Genomic DNA, 21,266 nt, shown 5'->3' on the forward strand with positions numbered 1-21,266 from the left:
ACCCTAACCAGAACAACGATGGGCCAAACCCTCCCCTAACCAGACGACCTGGGCCAAACCCTCCCTAACCAGGACGACGCTGGGCCAAACCCTCCCCTAACCAGAACAACGCTGGGCCAAACCTCCCCCTAACCAGAACACTGGGCCCCTAACCAGAACAACGCTGGACCAAACCCTCCCCTAACCAGGACGACGCTGGGCCAAACCCTCCCTAACCAGGACGACGCTGGGCCAAACCCTCCCCTAACCAGGACAACGCTGGGCCAAACCCTCCCCTAACCAGAATGCTGGGCCAAACCTCCCCTAACCAGAACAACGCTGGGCCAAACCCTCCCCTAACCAGGAACCTGGACCAAACCCTCCCTAACCAGAACAAGAACGCTGGACCAAACCTCCCCTAACCAGAACAACGCTGGACCTCCCCAAACCCTCCCCTAACCAGACAACGCTGGGCCAAACCCTCCCTAACCAACCGCTGGGAACAACCAGCTGCTGGCCAAACCCTCCCTAACCAGAACAACGCTGGACCAAACCCTCCCCTGGATAACCAGAACAACGCTGGGCCAAACCCCTGGCCAAACCCCCCTAACCAGAATACGATGGGCCAAACCTCCCCTAACCTGGACCAAACCCTGGGCCAAACCCTCCCTAACCAGGACAACGCCAAACCCTCCCTGGGCCAATTGTACGCGGCCCTATGGGACTCCCCATCACGGCCGGTTGTGACACAGCCAGGGATCACGATGCAGTGCCTTAGACCGCTGCGCCACTTGGGAGGCCCCTAGTTTTGTCTTAAATCTGCTTGAAAATCTACAGCGAGACTTGAGAATGGTTGTCTAGCAACGATCAACAACCAACTTGACAGAGCTTGAAGAATAAAAAAATGGGCAAATGTTGTACAACCCAGGCGTGGAAAGCTCTTAGAGACTCACCCAGAAACACTCACAGCTGTAACCGCTGGGTGACTCTAACATGTATTGATTTAACCGCTGGGTGACTCTGTATTGATTTAACCGCTGGGTGACTCTAACATGTATTGATTTAACCGCTGGGTGACTCTAACATGTATTGATTTAACCGCTGGGTGACTCTGTATTGATTTAACCGCTGGGTGACTCTAACATGTATTGATTTAACCGCTGGGTGACTCTAACATGTATTGATTTAACCGCTGGGTGACTCTAACATGTATATTGATTTAACCGCTGGGTGACTCTAACATGTATTGATTTAGCCGCTGGGTGACTCTGTATTGATTTAACCGCTGGGTGACTCTAACATGTATTGATTTAACCGCTGGGTGACTCTGTATTGATTTAACCGCTGGGTGACTCTAACATGATTTATTGACTCTAACATTATTGCCGCTGGGTGACTCTAACATCTATTGATTTAACGGTGTGAATAATTATGCCAATTAGATATTTCTGTTCTTCATTTTCAATACAATTGCAAACATTTCTAAAAACACATTTTCACTTTGTCATTATGGGATATTTTGTGTAGATGGATGAGAAAAAACATATACAGTGGGGCAAAAAATGGTTTAGTCAGCCACCAATTGTGCAAGTTCTCCCACTTAAAAAGATGAGAGAGGCCTGTAATTTTCATCATAGGTACACTTCAACTATGACAGACAAAATGAGGGAAAAAAAATCCAGAAAATCACATTGTAGGACTTTTAATGAATTTATTTGCAAATTATGGTGGAAATTAAGTATTTGGTCAATAACAAAAGTTTATCTCAATACTTTGTTATATACCCTTTGTTGGCAATGACAGAGGTCAAACATTTTCTGTAAGTCTTCACAAGGTTTTCACACACTGTTGCTGGTATTTTGGCCTATTCCTCCATGCAGATCTCCTCTAGAGCAGTGATGTTTTGGGGCTGTTGCTGGGCAACACGGACTTTCAACTCCCTCCAAAGATTTTCTATGTGGTTGAGATCTGGAGACTGGCTAGGCCACTCCAGGACCTTGAAATGCCTTACGAAGCCACTCCTTTGTTGCCCGGGCGGTGTGTTTGGGATCATTGTCATGCTGAAAGATCCAGCCACGTTTCATCTTCAATGCCCTTGCTGATGGAAGGTTTTCACTCAAAATCTCACGATACATGGCCCCAGTCATTCTTTCCTTTACACGGATCAGTCGTCCTGGTCCCTTTGCAGAAAAACAGCCCCAAAGCATGATGTTTCCACCCCCATGCTTCACAGTAGGTATGGTGTTCATTGGATGCAACTCAGCATTCTTTGTCCTCCAAACACGACGAGTTGATTTTTTTGAACCAAAAAGTTATATTTTGGTTTCATCTGACCATATGACATACTCTCAATCTTCTTCTGGATCATCCAAATGCTCTCTAGCAAACTTCAGACGGGCCTGGACATGTACTGGCTTAAGCAGGGGGACACATCTGGCACTGCAGGATTTGAGTCCCTGGAGGCATAGTGTGTTACTGATGGTAGGCTTTGTTACTTTGGTCCCAGCTCTCTGCAGGTCATTCACTAGGTCCCCCTGTGTGGTTCTGGGATTTTTGCTCACCGTTCTTGTGATCATTTTGACCCCACGGGGTGAGATCTTGCGTGGAGCCCCAGATCGAGGGAGATTATCAGTGGTCTTGTATGTCTTCCATTTCCTAATAATTGCTCCAACAGTTGATTTCTTCAAACCAAGCTGCTTACCTATTGCAGATTCAGTCTTCCCAGCCTGGTGCAGGTCTACAATTTTGTTTCTGTTGTCCTTTGACAGCTCTTTGGTCTTGGCCATAGTGGAGTTTGGAGTGTGACTGTTTGAGGTTGTGGACAGGTGTCTTTTATACTGATAACAAGTTCAAACAGGTGCCATTAATACAGGTAACGAGTGGAGGACAGAGGAGCCTCTTAAAGAAGAAGTTACAGGTCTGTGAGAGCCAGAAATCTTGCTTGTTTGTAGGTGACCAAATACTTATTTTCCACCATAATTTGCAAATAAATTCATTAAAAATCCTACAATGTGATTTTCTGGATATTTTTTTCTCATTTTGTCTGTCATAGTTGAAGTGTACCTATGATGAACATTACAGGCCTCTCTCATCTTTTTAAGTGGGAGAACTTTCACAATTGGTGGCTGACTAAATACTTTGTTGCCCCACTGTATCTATTAATCCACTTTGAATTCAGGCTGTAATAACACAATGTGGAATAAGTCAAGGGGTATGAATACGTTCTGAAGGCTCTGTATATACACAGATAAGCACACACACACACACACACACACACACACACACACACACACACACACACACACACACACACACACACACACACACACACACACACACACACACACACACACACACACACACAAATGGATAGATGCAGAATATATCTCTCGGTATTGAAACATATTGCAACACAGAAGAAGTGTGGGTAACTCAGTCAGCAGGAGTAAGGGACAACAGTGGGTAACTCAGTCAGCAGGAGTAAGGGACAACAGTGGGTAACTCAGTCAGCAGGAGTAAGGGACAACAGTGGGTAACTCAGTCAGCAGGAGTAAGGGACAACAGTGGGTAACTCAGTCAGCAGGAGTAAGGGACAACAGTGGGTAACTCAGTCAGCAGGAGTAAGGGACAACAGTGGGTAACTCAGTCAACAGGAGTAAGGGACAACAGTGGGTAACTCAGTCAGCAGGAGTAAGGGACAACAGTGGGTAACTCAGTCAACAGGAGTAAGGGACAACAGTGGGTAACTCAGTCAGCAGGAGTAAGGGACAACAGTGGGTAACTCAGTCAGCAGGAGTAAGGGACAACAGTGGGTAAATCAGTCAGCAGGAGTAAGGGACAACAGTGGGTAAATCAGTCAGCAGGAGTAAGGGACAACAGTGGGTAAATCAGTCAGCAGGAGTAAGGGACAACAGTGGGTAACTCAGTCAACAGGAGTAAGGGACAACAGTGGGTAACTCAGTCAGCAGGAGTAAGGGACAACAGTGGGTAACTCAGTCAGCAGGAATAAGGGACAACAGTGGGTAACTCAGTCAGCAGGAGTAAGGGACAACAGTGGGTAAATCAGTCAGCAGGAGTAAGGGACAACAGTGGGTAACTCAGTCAGCAGGAGTAAGGGACAACAGTGGGTAACTCAGTCAGCAGGAGTAAGGGACAACAGTGGGTAACTCAGTCAGCAGGAGTAAGGGACAACAGTGGGTAACTCAGTCAGCAGGAGTAAGGGACAACAGTGGGTAAATCAGTCAGCAGGAGTAAGGGACAACAGTGGGTAACTCAGTCAGCAGGAGTAAGGGACAACAGTGGGTAACTCAGTCAGCAGGAGTAAGGGACAACAGTGGGTAACTCAGTCAGCAGGAGTAAGGGACAACAGTGGGTAACTCAGTCAGCAGGAGTAAGGGACAACAGTGGGTAACTCAGTCAGCAGGAGTAAGGGACAACAGTGGGTAACTCAGTCAGCAGGAGTAAGGGACAACAGTGGGTAACTCAGTCAGCAGGAGTAAGGGACAACAGTGGGTAACAGAGACGGCTTGGTTTGCATTTCAGTCATATCTCTGATTTCTGCCTGAGCACACTAGCAGATAACAGATCCACACACACACACACACACACACACACACACACACACACACACACACACACACACACACACACACACACACACACACACACACACACACACACAGTAAAGATATATACATATATATGTGAGGGAGATAGTGATCTGGATTGAATAAGCTGTTTGGGAAGAGAGGGGCATGACACTGAGTATACATACTGGAATAAAACTATCAGACTAGAGAGAGAGATGGATGGGGGGAGAGATTGAGGGGGAGAGGTGGAGGGGGAGAGAGATGGAGGGGGAGAGGTGGAGGGGGAGAGATTGAGGGGGAGAGAGATGGAGGGGGAGAGATGGAGGGGGAGAGAGATGGAGGGGAGAGAGATGGAGGGGGAGAGAGATGGAGGGGGAGAGAGATGGAGGGGGAGAGAGATGGAGGGGGAGAGAGGTGGAGAGAGATGGAGGGGGAGAGAGATGGAGGGGGAGAGAGATGGAGGGGGAGAGAGATGGAGGGGGAGAGGTGGAGGGGGAGAGAGATGGAGGGGGAGAGAGATGGAGGGGGAGAGGTGGAGGGGGAGAGGTGGAGGGGGAAGGAGATGGGGGGTGGAGGGGGAGAGAGATGGGGGGGAGATGAGGGGGAGAGATGGGGGGAGAGATGAGGGGGGGGGAGAGAGATGGAGGGGGAGAGGATGGAGGGGGAGAGAGATGGAGGGGGAGAGAGATGGAGGGGGAGAGGGGTGGAGGGGGAGAGAGATGGAGGGGGAGAGAGATGGAGGGGGAGAGGGGTGGAGAGATGGAGGGGGAGAGAGATGGAGGGGGAGAGAGATGGAGGGGGAGAGGGGTGGAGGGGGAGAGAGATGGAGGGGGAGAGAGATGGAGGGGGAGAGGTGGAGGGGGAGAGGTGGAGGGGGAAGGAGATGGGGGGGGGTGGAGATGGGGGAGAGAGATGGATGGGGGGAGAGATGAGGGGGAGAGGTGGAGGGGGATAAAGAGATGAGGGGAGAGAGAGATGGGTGGGGAGAGGTGGAGGAGAGAGAAAGAGAGGGGGAGAGAGATGGGTGGGGAGAGGTGGAGGAGAGAGAAAGAGAGGGGGAGAGAGACGGGGGAGAGAGGGAGGAGAGAGAAAGAGAGGGGGAGAGAGATTGGTGGGGAGAGGTGGAGGAGAGAGAAAGAGAGGGGGAGAGAGATGGGTGGGGGAGAGGTGGGGGAGAGAGAGAAAGAGGTGGGGAGAGACGGGGGAGAGAGGAGGAGAGAGAAAGAGAGGGGGAGAGAGATTGGTGGGGAGAGGTGGAGGAGAGAGAAAGACAGAGATCCCTGATGGACGATGAAGACACACACCTGGTCTGGCTGAGACCCTCTCCAGTCTGGCCAATGGGCACAGCTGTACAAATTATGTTCTGATGTCGTTTGGCCTCTCTACCTCTCATCTCTTCATTCTCTCCTCTTTACCCAACCCTCTCCCTTCTCTCTTTCCTTCTCTCTCCCTTCTGTCTTTCCTTCCCTCCTTCTCTCTCCCTTCTCTCTTTCCTTCCCTCTTTCCTTCTCTTTCCCTACGGTGTTTATCTCACTCTGTCTCTCTATACCTCCCTCTCTGTACCACTCCATCTCTCTCTCTCTTCCAGCTCCACTTGTCAGGCCTGGTAATCACAGTGCTGGTCTTGTCCTCACACGTCCACACACACACACACACACACACACACACACACACACACACACACACATACATCCACACACACACACGTCCACACACACACACACACTCATACATCCACACACACACACACACATACGTCCACACACACACACGTCCACACACACATACGTCCACACACACACACACGTGTCCACACACACACACACACGTCCACACACACATACGTCCACACACACACACACACACACACACATACGTCCACACACACACACACACACACATACGTCCACACACACACACTCATACGTCCACACACACACACACGTCCACACACACACACACGTCCACACACACACACACGTCCACACACACACACACACCCACACACACACATACGTCCCACACACACACATACGTCCACACACACACACATCCACACACACACACACACACACACACACACACACACACACACACACACACACACACACACTCTCTCTCTCTCTCGGGGGTGTCCTGCCAGGGCTGAGCACTGGGCTGGAGGAGATGAAAGGGCAGGAGGGAGACCATTTCATGTGTGACCCTCTCTCCACACACACTTATCAGGGTCGGGCAGAGAGCCTGGGTGAAGGCGTCCAAAACTTTGCCCGTCTCAGATGGCCAGGTACTCACAAATACATAACAGGGAAACACACACACACGGAGTGGGGGTCATCCAGTCAGCAGACGAGTAAGGGAAAACAGTGTGTAACAGAGATGGTTTGCATTGCACACACACACACACACACACACACACACACACACACACACACACACACACACACACACACACACACACACACACACACACACACACACACACACACACACACACACACACACACGGGAGGAGGAGGGAAGTGAGGACTGGAGAGATGACAGAGCTCTGGTATACCTATTATAATAATTATCCAATGAGCTACTAGATATATTTTATGTTGACAAAGGGATTTTCAATAGTCACATCAGTAGACTAGCGGGAGGAAAAGGGGAAAGGTATTGATGGGGGTCATCAGCCCCCCCCCCCACAGTGTATATGTTTGTGAGGGTCAGTGTGTGTGTATATATTAGTGAGGGTCAGTGTGTGTGTATATTTTAGTGAGGGTCAGTGTGTGTGTATATTTTAGTGATGGTCAGTGTGTGTGTATATTTTAGTGAGGGTCAGTGTGTGTGTATATTTTAGTGATGGTCAGTGTGTGTGTATATGTTTGTGAGGGTCAGTGTGTGTGTATATATTAGTGAGGGTCAGTGTGTGTGTATATTTTAGTGATGGTCAGTGTGTGTGTATATTTTAGTGAGGGTCAGTGTGTGTGTGTATTTTAGTGAGGGTCAGTGTGTGTGATATATTTTAGTGATGGTCAGTGTGTGTGTATATTTTAGTGAGGGTCAGTGTGTGTGTATATTTTAGTGAGGGTCAGTGTGTGTGTATATTTTAGTGAGGGTCAGTGTGTGTGTATATATTAGTGAGGGTCAGTGTGTGTGTGTATATTTTAGTGATGGTCAGTGTGTGTGTATATTTTAGTGAGGGTCAGTGTGTGTGTATATTTTAGTGAGGGTCAGTGTGTGTGTATATTTTAGTGAGGGTCAGTGTGTGTGTATATTTTAGTGATGGTCAGTGTGTGTGTATATTTTAGTGATGGTCAGTGTGTGTGTATATTTTAGTGATGGTCAGTGTGTGTGTATATATTAGTGATGGTCAGTGTGTGTGTATATATTAGTGATGGTCAGTGTGTGTGTATATATTAGTGATGGTCAGTGTGTGTGTATATATTAGTGATGGTCAGTGTGTGTATATATTAGTGATGGTCAGTGTGTGTGTATATTTTAGTGATGGTCAGTGTGTGTGTATATTTTAGTGAGGGTCAGTGTGTGTGTATATTTTAGTGAGGGTCAGTGTGTGTGTATATATTAGTGATGGTCAGTGTGTGTGTATATATTAGTGATGGTCAGTGTGTGTGTATATACACTGCTCAAAAAAATAAAGGGAACACTTAAACAACACAATGTAAGTCCAAGTCAATCACACTTCTGTGAAATCAAACTGTCCACTTAGGAAGCAACACTGATTGACAATAAATTGCACATGCTGTTGTGCAAATGGAATAGACAACAGGTGGAAATTATAGGCAATTAGCAAGACACCCCCAATAAAGGAGTGGTTCTGCAGGTGATGACCACAGACCACTTCTCAGTTCCTACGCTTCCTGGCTGATGTTTTGGTCACTTTTGAATGCTGGCGGTGCTTTCACTCTAGTGGTAGCATGAGACGGAGTCTACAACCCACACAAGTGGCTCAGGTAGTGCAGCTCATCCAGGATGGCATATCAATGCGAGCTGTGGCAAGAAGGTTTGCTGTGTCTGTCAGCGTAGTGTCCAGAGCATGGAGGTGCTACCAGGAGACAGGCCAGTACGTCAGGAGACGTGGAGGAGGGCAACAACCCAGCAGCAGGACCGCTACCTCCACCTTTGTGCAAGGAGGAGCACTGCCAGAGCCCTGCAAAATGACCTCAGGCAGGCCACAAATGTGCATGTGTCTGCTCAAACGGTCAGTAACAGACTCCATGAGGGTGGTATGAGGGCCCGACGTCCACAGGTGGGGGTTGTACTTACAGCCCAACACCGTGCAGGACGTTTGGCATTTGCCAAAGAACACCAAGATTGGCAAATTCGCCACTGGCGCCCTGTGCTCTTCACAGATGAAAGCAGGTTCACACTGAGCACATGTGACAGACGTGACAGGGTCTGGAGACGCCGTGGAGAACGTTCTGCTGCCTGCAACATCCTCCAGCATGACCGGTTTGGCGGTGGGTCAGTCATGGTGTGGGGTGGCATTTCTTTGGGGGGCCGCACAGCCCTCCATGTGCTCGCCAGAGGTAGCCTGACTGCCATTAGGTACCGAGATGAGATCCTCAGACCCCTTGTGAGACCATATGCTCGTGCGGTTGGCCCTGGGTTCCTCCTAATGCAAGACAATGCTAGACCTCATGTGGCTGGAGTGTGTCAGCAGTTCCTGCAAGAGGAAGGCATTGATGCTATGGACTGGCCCGCCCGTTCCCCAGACCTGAATCCAATTGAGCACATCTGAGACATCATGTCTCGCTCCATCCACCAACGCCACTTTGCACCACAGACTGTCCAGGAGTTGGCGGATGCTTTAGTCCAGGTCTGGGAGGAGATCCCTCAGGAGACCATCCGCCACCTCATCAGGAGCATGCCCAGGTGTTGTAGGGAGGTCATACAGGCACCTGGAGGCAACACACACTACCGAGCCTCATTTTTACTTGTTTTAAGGACATGACATCAAAGTTGGATCAGACTGTAGTGTGGTTTTCCACTTTAATTTTGAGTGTGACTCCAAATCCAGACCTCCATGGGTTGATACATTTGATTTCCATTGATGATTTCTGTGATTTTGTTGTCAGCACATTCAACTATGTAAAGTAAAATGTATTTAATAAGAATATTTCATTCATTCAGATCTAGGATGTGTTATTTTAGTGTTCCCTTTATTTTTTTGAGCAGTGTATTTTAGTCTACCAGATATATATTAGTCTACCAGATATATATTAGTCTACCAGATATATGTTAGTCTACCAGATATATATTAGTCTACCAGATATATGTTAGTCTACCAGATATATAATAGTCTACCAGATATATATTAGTCTACCAGATATATGTTAGTCTACCAGATATATGTTAGTCTACCAGATATATATTAGTCTACCAGATATATGTTAGTCTACCAGATATATATTAGTCTACCAGATATATGTTAGTCTACCAGATATATGTTAGTCTACCAGATATATATTAGTCTACCAGATATATATTAGTCTACCAGATATATGTTAGTCTACCAGATATATAATAGTCTACCAGATATATATTAGTCTACCAGATATATATTAGTCTACCAGATATATGTTAGTCTACCAGATATATATTAGTCTACCAGATATATATTAGTCTACCAGATATATGTTAGTCTACCAGATATATGTTAGTCTACCAGATATATATTAGTCTACCAGATATATATTAGTCTACCAGATATATATTAGTCTACCAGATATATGTTAGTCTACCAGATATATATTAGTCTACCAGATATATATTAGTCTACCAGATATATATTAGTCTACCAGATATATTAGTCTACCAGATATATGTTAGTCTACCAGATATATGTTAGTCTACCAGATAAATAATAGTCTACCAGATATATATTAGTCTACCAGATATATATTAGTCTACCAGATATATATTAGTCTACCAGATATATATTAGTCTACCAGATATATATTAGTCTACCAGATATATATTAGTCTACCAGATATATGTTAGTCTACCAGATATATGTTAGTCTACCAGATATATATTAGTCTACCAGATATATGCTAGTCTACCAGATATATATTAGTCTACCAGATATATATTAGTCTACCAGATATATATTAGTCTACCAGATATATATTAGTCTACCAGATATATATTAGTCTACCAGATATATGTTAGTCTACCAGATATATAATAGTCTACCAGATATATAATAGTCTACCAGATATATATTAGTCTACCAGATATATATTAGGGTAGCAGATATATATTAGGGTAGCATATATATATTAGGGTAGCAGATATATATATTACTCTACCAGATATATATTAGTCTACCAGATATATATTAGTCTACAGATATATATTAGTCTACCAGATATATATCAGTCTACCAGATATATATTAGGGTACCAGATATATATTAGTCTACCAGATATATGTTAGTCTACCAGATATATATTAGGGTAGCAGTTATATATTAGCGTAGCAGATATATATTAGTCTACCATATATATATTAGGGTAGCAGATATATATTGGGGTAGCAGATATTTATTAGGGTAGCAGATATATATTAGTCTACCAGATATATATTAGGGTAGAAGATATATATTCGGGTAGCAGATATATATTAGTCTAGCAGATATATATAAGGGTAGCAGATATATATTAGGGTAGCAGATATATATATGGGGTAGCAGATAAATTGAAAAATTGGGCGTGCAAAATTATTCAGCCCCCTTAAGTTAATACTTTGTAGCTCCACCTTTTGCTGCGATTACAGCTGTAAGTCGCTTGGGGTATGTCTCTATCAGTTTTGCACATCGAGAGACTGACATTTTTTCCCATTCCTCCTTGCAAAACAGCTCGAGCTCAGTGAGGTTGGATGGAGAGCATTTGTGAACAGCAGTTTTCAGTTCTTTCCACAGATTCTCGATTGGATTCAGGTCTGGACTTTGCCTTGGCCATTCTACCACCTGGATATGTTTATTTTTGAACCATTCCATTGTAGATTTTGCTTTATGTTTTGGATCATTGTCTTGTTGGAAGACAAATCTCCGTCCCAGTCTCAGGTCTTTTGCAGACTCCATCAGGTTTTCTTCCAGAATGGTCCTGTATTTGGCTCCATCCATCTTCCCATCAATTTTAACAATCTTCCCTGTCCCTGCTGAAGAAAAGCAGGCCCAAACCATGATGCTGCCACCACCATGTTTGACAGTGGGGATGGTGTGTTCAGGGTGATGAGCTGTGTTGCTTTTACGCCAAACATAACGTTTTGCATTGTTGCCAAAAAGTTCAATTTTGGTTTCATCTGACCAGAGCACCTTCTTCCACATGTTTGGTGTGTCTCCCAGGTGGCTTGTGGCAAACTTTAAACAACACTTTTTATGGATATCTTTAAGAAATGGCTTTCTTCTTGCCAAGCTTCCATAAAGGCCAGATTTGTGCAATATACGACTGATTGTTGTCCTATGGACAGAGTCTCCCACCTCAGCTGTAGATCTCTGCAGTTCATCCAGAGTGATCATGGGCCTCTTGGCTGCATCTCTGGTCAGTCTTCTCCTTGTATGAGCTGAAAGTTTAGAGGGACGGCCAGGTCTTGGTAGATTTGCAGTGGTCTGATACTCCTTCCATTTCAATATTATCGCTTGCACAATGCTCCTTGGGATGTTTAAAGCTTGGGAAATCTTTTTGTATCCAAATCCGGCTTTAAACTTCTTCACAACAGTATCTCGGACCTGCCTGGTGTGTTCCTTGTTCTTCATGATGCTCTCTGCGCTTTTAACGGACCTCTGAGACTATCACAGTGCAGGTGCATTTATACAGAGACTTGATTACACACAGGTGGATTGTATTTATCATCATTAGTCATTTAGGTCAACATTGGATCATTCAGAGATCCTCATTGAACTTCTGGAGAGAGTTTGCTGCACTGAAAGTAAAGGGGCTGAATAATTTTGCACGCCCAATTTTTCAGTTTTGATTTGTTAAAAAAGTTTGAAATATCCAATAAATGTCGTTCCACTTCATGATTGTGTCCCACTTGTTGTTGATTCTTCACAAAAAAAATACAGTTTTATATCTTTATGTTTGAAGCCTGAAATGTGGCAAAAGGTCGCAAAGTTCAAGGGGGCCGAATACTTTCGCAAGGCACTGTATATTGGGGTAGAAGATATATCAGGGAAGCCTATTATGAAGTGCTGTTTAGGTGAAGTGCTCAGTAGAGTGTCCTGTCGAGGATGTTTTATCTGGCACCTCTTGAAACAGGCGGTTTATCAACAAGTAGTGTCTGTCCCACATGGCACCCTATTCCCTAGGTAGTGCACTGGTTCTAGGTAGTTTTGACCACAGCCCTGGGTCTTTGTGCTCTGCACTACTTAGGGGACGGAGCCATTTGCAACGCAGCTGTAGAGCGAAGCATCACAACAACCTCTCCCTTCATAAGGACCGTCTCTGTGACAAAGGTCTTCATCACCAGAAAACTAGTGAAATTAAACTAGTCGTGAGGAAAAACGACAAAACCCACAGAGAAAACAAATAGCGGAGATACTGCTGCTTCAAAGACACACTGTTTTTATGTTCTCCTTCCTTTCTTCCTTTCTTTAACCCTTCACTGCCTATCTCCTATTGGCAGAACAGGGACGCAAAACGCTGGGAAAACAAGTAATTAACTTACCTCTGAAAACATTTCACAAATGCTTTTCTCAAGATATGATTTTTTTTTATTGTCTAGGGAGAACTTTTTGCAGTTGTTTTTTAATTACTAGTTTTAATAAAATTGTACAGGAATAGAAAAACAAACAAAGCCAGTCTCAGAACTTTAGAATCTGCTACAGGCCAATGGGATCCCAGCTAGTCATGACTCAAGCCAATGAGAAGCAGAGGTCAAAGGGGAAAGTGGAGTCGTGCACATGAGGGGTGAGTTACAGACCGACAAAACAGAGAGAGCAAACGAACAAGCAGAAGCACCAGCACACAGCCAGTTAGTGGTGGTCCCTTTACCCAGAAAGGTTAGCTCAGAGCTGGGGTTAGTAGACTCCTGATGCCCCTGGATGGTGGAGGAGGTCGGAGGGGCCTCAGGAGGGTTAGTATCTACCGCAGTAGCCTCTGTCACAGTTTCATCATGGTGATCTTCCTCATCTCTCCCCCCCTCCTCCTCCTCACCCCCATTATCATCACCTGCATCTCCATCCAACACATCTACAGATGAGAAACAGAGAGAGACAGAGAGAGAGACAGAAAGAGAGACAGAGAGAGAGACAGAGAGAGACAGAGAGAGAGACAGAGAGGGAGACAGAGAGGGAGACAGAGAGAGAAACAGAGAGAGAGACAGAGAGAGACAGAGAGAGAGACAGAGAGAGACAGAGAGAGAAACAGAGAGAGAGACAGAGAGGGAGACAGAGAGGGAGACAGAGAGAGACAGAGAGAGAAACAGAGAGAGACAGAGAGAGAAACAGAGAGAGAGACAGAGAGTGAGACAGAGAGAGACAGAGAGAAACAGAGAGAGACAGAGAGAGAAACAGAGAGAGAGACAGAGAGGGAGACAGAGAGAGAGAGAGAGAGAGAGAGACAGAGAGGGAGACAGAGAGAGAGAGAGACAGAGCGAGAGAGAGAAAGATGGAGCGAGAGAGAAAGATCGAGAGAGAGGACAAAAGAGAGAGAGAGAAAGATGGAAGGAGAGAGAGAGGGAAAGAGAGAGACAAAGAGAGATGGAAGGAGAGAGAGAGGGAAAGAGAGAGACAAAGAAGATGGAAGGAGAGAGAGAGGGAAAGAAAGAGAGAAAGAAAGATGGAAGGAGAGAGAGGGAAAGAGAGAGACAAAGAAAAATGGAAGGAGAGAGAGGGAAAGAAAGAGAAAAGAAAGATGGAAGGAGAGAGAGAGGGAAAGAAAGAGAGAAAGAAAGATGGAAGGAGAGAGAGAGGGAAAGAAAGAAGTATGTCTATGTTAGTGCATGTTAATGATTATGTGAAGCCATGCTGGTTCCCTAGAGAAGGTAAGGACATGTTAATGTGTTGTGAAGCCATGCTGGTTCCCTAGAGAAGGTAAGGACATGTTAATGTGTTGTGAAAACACAGCAGGCCCCACTTTAGTGTGTCTGTCTGTGTACCGGTCTGTGTGTCTACCTGTCTGTGTACCTGTCTGTGTGTCTCTACAGACTAACTGAAGCAGAGCCATCACCATCACCAGATAATTCACAGCTCTGTTCAGGCATCGCTGCCGTGACAACAGCTACAGATAAAGAACAAAAACCAAACAAAAACACATATTCCATTAAGCCTCCCGACGGGACAAAACTAAACCAACACAAACAATAAAAACAATATGAAACAGAAAAGGTCAATCCTGCTGTAGGAATAAATGGACTCAAAAGAAACCAAAAACACAACAACTGCTGCAGATGTTTGACATGGAGAGTCTCCTTCCCTCCCACCCGTTCTCTGACACTTAGTGGTAGGAGGAGAGAGAGGGAAGGAGAGAGAGGGGAGGGAGAGAAGGAGAGAGAGGGGAGGGAGAGAAGGAGAGAGAGGGGAGGGAGAGAAGGAGAGAGAGGGGAGGGAGAGAAGGACAGAGAGGGGAGGGAGAGAAGGAGAGAGAGGGGAGGGAGAGAAGGAGAGAGAGAGAGAGAGGGAAGGAGAGAGAGGGGAGGGAGAGAAGGGAGAGAGGGGAGGGAGAGAAGAGGAGAGGGGAGGGAGAGAAGGAGAGAGAGGGGGAGGGAGAGAAGGAGGAGAGGGGAGGGAGAAGGACAGAGAGGGGAGGGAGAGAAGGAGAGAGAGGGGAGGGAGAGAAGGAGAGAGAGGAGAGAGAGGGAAGGAGAGAGAGGAGAGAGAGGGAAGGAGAGAGAGGGGAGGGAGAGAAGGAGAGAGAGGGGGAGAGAGGGAAGGAGAGAGAGGGGAGGGAGAGAAGGAGAGAGAGGGGAGGGAGGGAGAGAAGGGAGGGAGAGAAGGAGAGAGGGAGAGAGGGAAGGAGAGGGAGAGAGAGGGGAGGAGAGAAGGAGAGAGGGAGGGAGAGAAGAGGAGAGGGGAGGGAGAGAAGGAGAGAGAGGGGAGGGAGAGAAGGAGAGAGAGGGGAGGGAGAGAAGGACAGAGAGGGGAGGGAGAGAAGGAGAGAGAGGGGAGGGAGAGAAGGAGAGAGAGGAGAGAGAGGGAAGGAGAGAGAGGGGAGGGAGAGAAGGAGAGAGAGGGGAGGGAGAGAAGGAGAGAGAGGGGAGGGAGAGAAGGAGAGAGAGGGGAGGGAGGGAAGGAGAGAGAGGGGAGGGAGGGAAGGAGAGAGAGGGGAGGGAGGGAAGGAGAGAGAGGAGAGAGAGGGAAGGAGAGAGAGGGGAGGGAGAGAAGGGAGAGAGGGGAGGGAGAGAAGGACAGAGAGGGGAGGGAGAGAAGGACAGAGAGGGGAGGGAGAGAAGGAAAGAGAGGGGAGGGAGAGAAGGAGAGAGAGGAGAGAGAGGGAAGGAGAGAGAGGGGAGGGAGAGAAGGAGAGAGAGGGGAGGGAGAGAAGGAGAGAGAGGGGAGGGAGAGAAGGAGAGAGAGAAGGACAGAGAGGGGAGGGAGAGAAGGAGAGAGAGGGGAGGGAGAGAAGGAGAGAGAGGGGAGGGAGAGAAGGAGAGAGAGGGGGAGGGAGGGGAGGGAGAGAAGGAGAGAGAGGGGAGGGAGAGAAGGACAGAGAGGGGAGGGAGAGAAGGAGAGAGAGGGGAGGGAGAGAAGGAGAGAGAGGGGAGGGAGAGAAGGAGAGAGAGGGGAGGGAGAGAAGGAGAGAGAGGGGAGGGAGAGAAGGAGAGAGAGAGGGTAGGGAGAGAAGGAGAGAGAGGGGAGGGAGAGAAGGACAGAGAGAGGGGAGGGAGAGAAGGACAGAGAGAGAGAGAGGCAGAAACAGAGGGAGGAAGAGAGAGTAACAGGAAAAAGGGGGAGAGAGCGAAAAATAACGGGCGAAAGAGAGAGAGAAGCGAGAGAGAGAAAGACTCAAGGAAAAAGAGAGGGAGAGCACTTTCAGTTTTTAATTTGGTTTCTGTGATGTGTGGCGAGAGCGCGTGCGAGCGAGCGTGGAGCGCGGGTGGCTGGTTAACGCTAGCTAATTAAAGGAGGCTATGGTGATGGAGTTTGGAAAGTTTGCAGGCAGGCGGTGGAAGGGGCAGCCTCCCTCCCTCAGCCCAGGTCTGAATTAACAGGACCCTGAGTGGTGGAGGGAATGATGGAGGAGAGAGGAGGGAGCGGGGCTAGGATTAGGCGTTCTGCACGGCAGGCCTTGTGCATCAGGCCCACAGCGCTGCTCTTCTCCTCCTCTCCTCCCCCTTTCCTCTCCTCCTCCTCCCTGACACCATTTTTAATGAGATCCACAATTAGCCAGAAAGAGCAAATAAACCAAACTGCATCTTCCTCCCTCCTCTTCCTCCTGTCTCAGTCATCTCCTCTCTCTCCTGTCTCACTCCTCTCTCTCCTGTCTCTCTCCTGTCTCAGTCATCTCCTCTCTCTCCTGTCTCACTCCTCTCTCTCCTGTCTCTCTCCTGTCTCAGTCATCTCCTCTCTCTCCTGTCTCAGTCATCTCCTCTCTCTCCTGTCTCTCTCTCCTGTCTCAGTCATCTCCTCTCTCTCCTGTCTCACTCCTCTCTCTCCTGTCTCTCTCTCCTGTCTCAGTCATCTCCTCTCTCTCCTGTCTCACTCCTCTCTCTCCTGTCTCTCTCTCCTGTCTCAGTCATCTCCTCTCTTCCTCCTGTCTCAGTCATCTCCTCTCTCTCCTGTCTCACTCCTCTCTCTCCTGTCTCACTCCTCTCTCTCCTGTCTCACTCCTCTCTCTCCTGTCTCTTCCTCCTGTCTCAGTCATCTCCTCTCTCTCCTGTCTCAGTCATCTCTCTCCTGTCTCTTCCTCCTGTCTCAGTCATCTCCTCTCTCTCCTGTCTCAGTCATCTCCTCTCTCTCCTGTCTCTCCTCTCTCTCCTGTCTCACTCCTCTCTCTCCTGTCTCTTCCTCCTGTCTCAGTCATCTCCTCTCTCTCCTGTCTCAGTCATCTCCTCTCTCTCCTGTCTCACTCCTCTCTCTCCTGTCTCAGTCATCTCCTCTCTCTCCTGTCTCACTCCTCTCTCTCCTGTCTCAGTCATCTCCTCTCTCTCCTGTCTCACTCCTCTCTCTCCTGTCTCACTCCTCTCTCTCCTGTCTCACTCCTCTCTCTCCTGTCTCAGTCATCTCCTCTCTCTCCTGTCTCACTCCTCTCTCTCCTGTCTCAGTCATCTCCTCTCTCTCCTGTCTCACTCCTCTCTCTCCTGTCTCAGTCATCTCCTCTCTCTCCTGTCTCACTCCTCTCTCTCCTGTCTCACTCCTCTCTCTCCTGTCTCTTCCTCCTGTCTCAGTCATCTCCTCTCTCTCCTGTCTCAGTCATCTCCTCTCTCTCCTGTCTCAGTCATCTCCTCTCTCTCCTGTCTCAGTCATCTCCTCTCTTCCTCCTGTCTCACTCATCTCCTCTCTCTCCTGTCTCAGTCATCTCCTCTCTCTCCTGTCTCAGTCATCTCCTCTCTCTCCTGTCTCAGTCATCTCCTCTCTTCCTCCTGTCTCACTCATCTCCTCTCTCTCCTGTCTCACTCCTCTCTCACCTGTCTCAGTCATCTCCTCTCTCTCCTGTCTCACTCCTCTTCCTCCTGTCTCAGTCATCTCCTCTCTCTCCTGTCTCACTCCTCTCCTCTCTCTCCTGTCTCACTCATCTCCTCTCTCTCCTGTCTCACTAGTCTCCTCTCTCTCCTGTCTCACTCATCTCCTCTCTCTCCTGTCTCAGTCATCTCCTCTCTCTCCTGTCTCAGTCATCTCTCTCTCTCCTGTCTCACTCATCTCCTCTCTCTCCTGTCTCACTCATCTCCTCTCTCTCCTGTCTCACTCCTCTCCTCTCTCTCCTGTCTCACTCCTCTCCTCTCTTCCTCCTGTCTCACTCCTCTCCTCTCTCCTGTCTCACTCCTCTCCTCTCTCTCCTGTCTCACTCCTCTCTCTCCTGTCTCACTCCTCTCTCTCCTGTCTCTCTCTCCTGTCTCACTCATCTCCTCTCTCTCCTGTCTCACCTCTCCTCTCTCTCCTGTCTCACTCCTCTCTCTCCTGTCTCACTCCTCTCTCTCCTGTCTCTCTCTCCTGTCTCACTCATCTCCTCTCTTCCTCCTGTCTCACTCCTCTCTCTCCTGTCTCTCTCTCCTGTCTCACTCATCTCCTCTCTTCCTCCTGTCTCACTCCTCTCTCTCCTGTCTCTCTCTCCTGTCTCACTCATCTCCTCTCTCTCCTGTCTCACTCATCTCCTCTCTCTCCTGTCTCACTCATCTCCTCTCTCTCCTGTCTCACTCCTCTCCTCTCTCTCCTGTCTCAGTCATCTCCTCTCTCTTCTGTCTCACTCATCTCCTCTCTCTCCTGTCTCAGTCATCTCCTCTCTCTCCTGTCTCACTCCTCTCCTCTCTCTCCTGTCTCACTCATCTCCTCTCTCTCCTGTCTCACTCCTCTCCTCTCTCTCCTGTCTCACTCATCTCCTCTCTCTCCTGTCTCACTCCTCTCCTCTCTCTCCTGTCTCACTCATCTCCTCTCTCTCCTGTCTCACTCCTCTCCTCTCTCTCCTGTCTCACTCATCTCCTCTCTTCCTCCTGTCTCACTCCTCTCCTCTCTCTCCTGTCTCACTCGTCTCCTCTCCTCCTGTTTCACTAGTCTCCTCTCTCCTCCTATCTCACTCATCTCCTCTCTCTCCTGTCTCACTCCTCTCCTCTCTCTCCTGTCTCACTCCTCTCCTCTCTTCCTCCTGTCTCACTCCCTCTCCTCTCTCTCCTGTCTCACTCCTCTCCCTCTCTCTCCTGTCTCACTCCTCTCTCTCCTGTCTCACTCCTCTCTCTCCTGTCTCTCTCTCCTGTCTCACTCATCTCCTCTCTCTCCTGTCTCACTCCTCTCCTCTCTCTCCTGTCTCACTCCTCTCTCTCCTGTCTCACTCCTCTCTCTCCTGTCTCTCTCTCCTGTCTCACTCATCTCCTCTCCTCCTGTTTCACTAGTCTCCTCTCTCTCCTGTCTCACTCATCTCCTCTCCTCCTGTTTCACTAGTCTCCTCTCTCCTCCTGTCTCACTCATCTCCCCTCTCTCTCCTTCTCTTCCTTAGTCTGTTTTCCTCACACTCTCTTTATTATGTATCTTGTTCTCTCTCTCTCTCTTTTCTTCATCCTCTCCTTATTCTCTCTCTCTCTCTGATGAATAGTTATGAGAGAGACAGAGAAGACAGAGATAATAATTCTGCTGTCCCTTGACGCTGTGAGAAAGTGACATAATATTTTTAAAGCAGCATGATAATAAAGCTCCTTCCCTATGCTGCCCAGTCACGTGGGTCGTTGTCTGTTCCTTCCCTATGCTGCCCAGTCATGTGGGTCGTCTGTTCCTTCCCTATGCTGCCCAGTCACGTGGGTCGTTGTCTGTTCCTTCCCTATGCTGCCCAGTCACGTGGGTCGTCTGTTCCTTCCCTGTGCTGCCCAGTCACGTGGGTCGTCTGTTCCTTCCCTATGCTGCCCAGTCACGTGGGTCGTTGTCTGTTCCTTCCCTATGCTGCCCAGTCACGTGGGTCGTCTGTTCCTTCCCTATGCTGCCCAGTCACGTGGGTCGTCTGTTCCTCCCCTATGCTGCCCAGTCACGTGGGTCGTTGTCTGTTCCTTCCCTGTGCTGCCCAGTCACGTGGGTCATTGTCTGTTCCTTCCCTGTGCTGCCCAGTCACGTGGGTTGTCTGTTCCTTCCCTGTGCTGCCCAGTCACGTGGGTCGTTGTCTGTTCCTTCCCTATGCTGCCCAGTCACGTGGGTCATCTGTTCCTTCCCTATGCTGCCCAGTCACGTGGGTCGTCTGTTCCTTCCCTATGCTGCCCAGTCACGTGGGTCGTCTGTTCCTTCCCTATGCTGCCCAGTCACGTGGGTCGTCTGTTCCTCCCCTATGCTGCCCAGTCACGTGGGTCGTCTGTTCCTTCCCTATGCTGCCCAGTCACGTGGGTCGTCTGTTCCTTCCCTATGCTGCCCAGTCACGTGGGTCGTCTGTTCCTTCCCTATGCTGCCCAGTCACGTGGGTCGTCTGTTCCTTCCCTATGCTGCCCAGTCAAGTGGGTCGTTGTCTGTTCCTTCCCTATGCTGCCCAGTCATGTGGGTCGTCTGTTCCTTCCCTATGCTGCCCAGTCACGTGGGTCGTCTGTTCCTTCCCTATGCTGCCCAGTCACGTGGGTCGTTGTCTGTTCCTTCCCTATGCTGCCCAGTCACGTGGGTCGTCTGTTCCTTCCCTATGCTGCCCAGTCACGTGGGTCGTTGTCTGTTCCTTCCCTATGCTGCCCAGTCACGTGGGTCGTCTGTTCCTTCCCTATGCTGCCCAGTCACGTGGGTCGTTGTCTGTTCCTTCCCTATGCTGCCCAGTCATGTGGGTCGTCTGTTCCTTCCCTATGCTGCCCAGTCACGTGGGTCGTCTGTTCCTTCCCTATGCTGCCCAGTCATGTGGGTCGTCTGTTCCTTCCCTATGCTGCCCAGTCACGTGGGTCGTTGTCTGTTCCTTCCCTATGCTGCCCAGTCACGTGGGTTGTCGTTTGTTCCTTCCCTATGCTGCCCAGTCACGTGGGTCGCCGTCTGTTCCTTCCCTATGCTGCCCAGTCACGTGGGTCGCTGTCTGTTCCTTCCCTATGCTGCCCAGTCACGTGGGTCGCTGTCTGTTCCTTCCCTATGCTGTCCAGTCACGTGGGTCG

General features: G+C 48.5%; 1 protein-coding gene across 1 annotated transcript in view; it reads right to left on the minus strand.

The window, feature by feature from the left end:
• The window catches only part of LOC112241116 (EH domain-binding protein 1), a gene marked incomplete at its 5' end in the record, with an annotated part of 109,821 nt that overhangs the window by 19,659 nt on the left and 68,896 nt on the right, over nt 1–21,266 (minus strand). Inside the window, one exon of the mRNA XM_042314605.1 lies at nt 13,571–13,768. Coding sequence (XP_042170539.1) covers nt 13,571–13,768 — 198 coding nt within the window. The remainder of the gene's footprint in view (nt 1–13,570; nt 13,769–21,266) is intronic.

Source organism: Oncorhynchus tshawytscha, unplaced genomic scaffold (assembly GCF_018296145.1).
Source record: "Oncorhynchus tshawytscha isolate Ot180627B unplaced genomic scaffold, Otsh_v2.0 Un_contig_3054_pilon_pilon, whole genome shotgun sequence".
In the NCBI taxonomy this organism is placed as follows: Eukaryota; Metazoa; Chordata; class Actinopteri; order Salmoniformes; family Salmonidae; genus Oncorhynchus; species Oncorhynchus tshawytscha.